Genomic DNA, 6,000 nt, shown 5'->3' with positions numbered 1-6,000 from the left:
GCGGCAGCATGAAATCATTTTCAGAAACTATACTTAAATGAATACTAAACTTATTTACGCTGGCTATTTCGCGGACGATGTTCCATTAAATATACAGTATCGGTCGCCTGAGTAAGAACCCAAGTAGTCAAAATTAACACGGTTATTATTAGAGCTGGGCGTGGCTGACGAATCTGCACAAGGTAATCTTTCGCTTCAAATCGTCTCCGGCAACTTGGATCCCTTATCCTTCTAAGTGTTATTTACTTTTCCGTAACGGAACTGCAGTTTTACGCAGTGTTTAAAGCGCAGAGCAGCTGCCAAGATCACGCCTTTCAGACCAAAGCCTCAGCCACAGAGGGCGGAAGGGAGCGCCCGGCAGCGGGAGGACGGGGCGGGCCCATAAATGCTGCCTTCCAATTGGGCGGCGTGGTCCGCGTTGTGCTTGCGCTGCCCGTTTCAAACCCCGTAGCGCGCGGGGTTGGCCTAATTGGCAGAGGGCGGAGCTCATGGGCGGGGAGTCTCGGAAGCACTCGCTTACTGGCTCGGAGCTCTCGGTCCGTCGCTAGACCGTTCCCCGGCGTTTCTGCGCTACTGCCTGCTGCGAGCCCCGGGACTCCGTAGGTGCTCGGCTTCCTCGTTGCCGGCTTGGGCTTCGTACTCCGCCCGCCTGCCCAGATCGAGCGGGGCCGGAACATGGCGGCGTCAGGCCTGGTAAAGCGCGGCTGAGGGCGGGAGCGGGAAGAGGCCGAGCTTGGGCGGCCTCCCCGTGTCGCAGGATCGGCGTCCCAGCCAGTTTTCCGCTGTCTTCCGCAGGCCTTGGGTCTTCTCGTCAGAAAAGCCTAGGCCTGCCCTCCAGTCCTCCAGATCTTTTCTACCTAGAGTAGAAATACACTTTTGCTTCGGTCCTGCTCGTCTGGAGAAACAGATTTTTGATTGTGTGCCATATGTGTCTGAAAAAATATGACGTTGTCAGTTAGCTTTTGTGGAGAAGTCGAGCCGTGAGTGCAGTTTTTAAGGTGTTTTCGGTACCTGTGTTTCTCTATCAGTCCTCGGAAAGGCGACTGCTAGTTCAGAGGTGCCAGCCGCCAAAGGCTGACGAGGCCACACCTTTTTGTTGTTATTGGCGATTCTTTCCCTTCGACCTTCACCAGTCTGCCTTTCAGACTTCGCCATGGTTAATATGTATTACGAAACCCATCTTTTCCTATCCCAAACTTGTATTTACTCACTTAACTCCTCTTTTAAGGAAGTCTTAAAAGCCTTGATGATCTCCCACTGTGTAAAGTTGTATATGTGTATTGAACTTGTACACAGAGATGTGTGGAAGGATAGTAAAATTTGTGTTCTGTACGAAGGACACGAACATTGTTTACATTATATATAATCAGAAAAAACTCTACAGTAACTCTCTTTGAGGGAAGAGGAGAATAAGACTTAACCAAATTACTGCAGTTAATTTTTCAAATTCCTCTCATCTCAGAACTGTTTCAAGCTTTTTAGTTATAATGTCTGGTTTGGTGTTACATTCTTTTTAAAAGACAGGAGAGAGAAGAGTTGGGAGATATCCTTAGACATTCCTGTACTTTACTTGTTCTCAAGGGGTGTGTGTGTGGGAATTTTGCCCCCCAGGACATGTTTAGTGACGTCTGCAGAAATGTTTTTTTCCCCAAGGCAGGAGTTGGGGTAGGTGTGGGGAGACTGACAGTGCTACGGACCAGCTAATGGGGAGAGGATGGGATGCTTGTGAAGACCCTCACAGGGCGTGGTACAGGCTCACAGCGAGGAATCATCCCACCCCAAAATGTCAATCTTTGGGGGTTGACAAATCCATTTTTGTTGTACAGTATTTTCTTTGAGGAAGATAACCTTACAGTGAATGGAAGAAACGCAAACAAAAGTCAATTGAAGAAGTCAAATCTGGCGATATTTATTTTGAAAGTTAAGAATTCTTAATTTTTTTTTTTTTGGTACCGGATATTGAACTCAGGACCTTGTGCTTGGGAGGCAGGCACGGTGCCACTGAGCTAAATCCCTGGCCCTCTTAATGTTCGTTTAACTTAGAGTGAAGGGACCGCATTTGCCTTATCACCTGCTTTCCAGTCTGCCTATATAGCACTTGGCATTCTAGTAGATGCTCAAGTAATACTTGTTGAACAAATTAAGGATTTTATTCTTAAAAATTTCTTAAAAGAGAAACATCGTACTTTATAGGTGTTGAGTTTCAGAAGCACTGCAGAGTGCAAAGTGGTAAATCCTTGAATTTGTTGAGTGAAATTAAAAGATTAGCCATAATTTAGGCTTTGGAAATTTGTGTAATCTCAGAGTTGAACTTTCCTTCAGTGTTTCACAGTGCTGGCTATTCAACAGAAACCTAAGTGCTTGAGTTAAAAGTTTCCATTCAATGAGTAAATAACAGTGGGGCTGTTGTAATATTGTAATAGCTAAGTTGAGTGTATACTACAGTAGTAGAGTGCTTGCCTAGCATAGCATATGTGGGGCCCTACGTTTGATCTCTAATACTGCCAAAAAACCAAACAAACCCTTGGAGTAAAACTGAGACTTGTTAGGTATCTCTATTTCTTATTTTGCCATGTATAAAATAGGCTCTATCTTAGGTATATCCTGGAGACAACAAACTTACCATTAAAAATTTTTTTATTTCATGAGCTTTTGTTATTGGTTATATCTTCTTTGATGTTCATGTGGCGCGTATAGTGTAGTAGGCGAAGGTATTTCAAGAATATAAATTAGCTTTAAAAAACTCCAGTTTCTTAAAATCTAATAGAATACTTTGTTTTCTGTTTTTCTTTCTTTCCTAAATAATTTTAAAAGCTATTAAGTAGGGCCAAGCAAAGTAAGTATTCCCTGTTTGTGAGGAACTGCATGGTTCAGAGCAAGTATGTGCATAGGAGTATGAGTGGATCTGAGAGGTGGCCCAGTTCAGGATGCCAGAGCATGAGTGGGGTGAAGTTGGTGTCCATGTAGGGGCTCTCACTTCTACCATGGAAGGGGGATACACCTACTTAGGATTTCTGGTGAGGTCTTACAACCCCGAGTGGGGTGAAGTGAGTGTTCCTGTGGTGAGGCATGGTGTGGTGAGAAGGGTACCCGGGGAGGAGGGGAATGTTGACTCAACCTGGTTCATCCGAACCTGGGCATCTTCACAGGACAGTGGCTTGGTACAAGATGTAAGAGCCTGAACTGAGGGAGGAGGGAGTATAAATAGGAGGGGTGGCTGAAACCCAGATGGGAGAGCTTTTGGCTAGGGGTTTGGGAGGTTTGAGCCCAAGCAGAGTAAAGAGGGTGTCATGGGGTTTAAAAACTGTATGTGTGGATGCACCTAAAGAATGCTTAAAAGAATTATGCATGAAAACCAGTTTTCATGGAGGATAAAGTTGTAAGTACAGAAAATGTTAGAGAACAAAGTTGTAAGTACAGGAAAGAAGGAAATGGGTTTTGATTGGAATTGTAGGTATCACTATGAACTCAAGGTTCTCAGTATTCACAGACAGATACAGGGAAATACAGGTTTAATGGTGATATTTAAATGTACACTATATTCTCTCATTTGTCCATTGGAAATCTGGAGAGCAGACTGCAGCTTCCCTGAAGCAGAGTACACATACCACCTAGTTCATGGTTTCTAAAGACTATTCTCTACCAAAAAGGGTTGGGGCAGAGAAAATACAAGATGAGCCTAGAACAAATAGTATATTTTTGTTTGTTGTTTCATCTATGCACAATTATATCTCAGTTATATAATTATATCATTAAAGGTGGGGCTTAATAAACACTTGGTATTTATAATATTTTCATTTTTAAGAGTTTGCTATTTCTCTTATTACTATCAAGTCTTCAACTAGAAAATTTCTTCTATAACTTCTACAATTAAAAGATTGGACCAGGTGGTCACGGGGGCAAATGCCTTGTAATGCCAGCACTTGTGAGGCTGAGGCAGGAGGATTGCAAGTTCAAGTCCTGCCTGGGCAACTTAGTGCAAACCTGTCTCAAAATTTTAAAAAGAGGGGCCAGGGATTTAGCTCAGTGGTTTCACTGCCTGCTGCGCAAGCGCAAGGACCTGAGTTTGATCCCTGGTACCAAAAAAAAATATTTAAAAAGAGGATGTCTCAGTGTGAAGGCCTTGGGTTCAATCATCAGTGTTACCCCTTCTACCCCCTAAAAAGAAAAAGAAAAACAAAAAGGACCTAAAGTATCTCAAATATGATCTTGACTTCAGTATCAGGATTTCTATGTGTTTTCTTTTGTACTGTTACTCTCATTTCCTGCCTCATTGTTGGGGAGTTGACTTTCTAGAAACATTCTAGCCTTTTTTATTCTCAATTTTTTTTTTTTCAGTTTCATTATTATGTTCCTAGGTATGGGTCTCTGTTACACTCTTTATGTCTTACAGATTTGGGAAATTTGATTGTATTCATACATTATTCTTAGACTACATATATCTGTTTCTTCTTTGTTTTGTCTGGAATAAGTGTGGTCAGAGATTGGTTGACGGTTGTATTTTTCTTATCTTACTCTCCTATTTTTTCATTTTTTTCTTTTTATGTTTAGAAACAGCCTCAGCTTTATGTTAATTACAATATTTCAATTTTAGATAATTATGTTTTTCATTAGTTTTTCTTGATCTCTGTTCAGTATAGATAGATAGTATACCATTTTTAGTTTTATGAGTGTAGTAGTTCAGACATCTCTTGAAGATAATAGTTTTCCTTATTTTTGAGATTGTCTTCTTTCCCATCCTTGACATTAGTTTTCTTAAGAGGGCTGTTTCTTGTTCATTTAAAAAAATTATATCTTGGCTTTCGTCTTTTGTTTTAGAAATTTAAATGTTGGGTAATCCCCCAGATGTTCGTCATATTTGAGATGAAGACAGTAAACACTAATTGGGAAGTCTGTATTTATGAGAGTAGGATAGGCATGAGTCTATTGTTCTGTAGGTTCTACTCTTGTCTCATTTTTTACCTTCTTTAGATCTTGTTGAGTTTCCTAGTTCTGCATCTTCATGGCTTCTCCTGGAGGATAAGTTATCTACTTCCTCCATGAGGAGTTGCCTCTGAGCTTTTGTTAGACTGCTACTGCCTTCATTCTGTTTCCTCATTTATTACTCTGCATCTGTTTTCCGTCTCCTGGAAATTTGTTACATTTGTTCACATATGGTCTTCTCAATTTTTCTCTTTTCATTATTGTTTTATGTTATATTTGTTCTTTATGATTATTTTAGTGGAATATTTCTATGTGGAAGGGATGTAAGTAGATTTTGTTAACCATCTTGAATGATTGGGAGCCCAGATAGTTGGGTTTTGGTGATGGAAAAGTACAGTGGTAGGTAGGGCAAGAGGAAGAATAATACGAAATCAACTTGAGGGAGGGAGTAAAGAGTAGTACAAGAAAGGTTTAGAAATAGTAGATGTGGGGCACATTTCTCTTTCACTAGATTCAAAACTTTTATAACAGTGGGTGATTAACAAATACTTGCTTAATGAAGAAATAGAAGTTTGCCATTCCCATGTTAGAATGAAATTACATTGGAAATAAGTTATATTTGATTATATTTTAAACAAATGTTTAATTTTTTCAGGATCATCTAAAAAATGACTACCGAAGAAGATTTTGCCGGCCTTCCAGGTGATAACTTTTATTTTCTTGTACAGAAAGTGAATTTTTAAGTGAAGAAAGCAAAAATTATCACCTCTGAGTAAAATAACAATGTCTATGTTCACTAAGTATAGTTAATTATGTTATACTAAGAGAAATGTTAATACAAACAGTATTGACTTAGTGGCAGTGAGAAGAGAAATCCACTTGATGAGATGGTGGAATAGAAGGACTCAGTTCTAAGCAAATGACAGTGGGAAAAGTGTACTGTAGAATGGGTTGAATGGTAATTTCAGAAAGATGTAGCTTACTTTAGTAGGGAGAAAAGAAAAAATACATGCTGTCTTGTATTTGCTGGGTGCTTATTTGGGTCATTTGCTCTTTTTTTTACTTGTAAAATCTGTA

At 40.2% G+C, this 6,000-nt stretch overlaps 1 protein-coding gene across 3 annotated transcripts in view; it reads left to right on the top strand.

Annotated features, from left to right (window-relative positions):
* Positions 1-488: 488 nt before the first annotated feature.
* The window catches only part of Cenpc (centromere protein C), a 68,125-nt gene continuing 62,613 nt past the window's right edge, over positions 489-6,000 (top strand). For all 3 annotated transcript variants that reach the window (XM_087187721.1, XM_087187722.1, XM_087187720.1), the window contains exons 1-2: positions 489-693; positions 5,579-5,625. In XM_087187721.1, coding sequence (XP_087043847.1) covers positions 676-693; positions 5,579-5,625 — 65 coding nt within the window. In that variant the 5' untranslated portion in view covers positions 489-675. The remainder of the gene's footprint in view (positions 694-5,578; positions 5,626-6,000) is intronic.

The sequence above is a fragment of the Heterocephalus glaber genome, unplaced genomic scaffold (genome assembly GCF_053883595.1).
Source record: "Heterocephalus glaber isolate CG9 unplaced genomic scaffold, H.glaber_assembly_v1.0 deba00001509, whole genome shotgun sequence".
Lineage (NCBI taxonomy): Eukaryota > Metazoa > Chordata > Mammalia > Rodentia > Bathyergidae > Heterocephalus > Heterocephalus glaber.
Note: the sequence above shows the minus strand (reverse complement) of the source record. Positions and strands in the feature narration are given on the sequence as shown.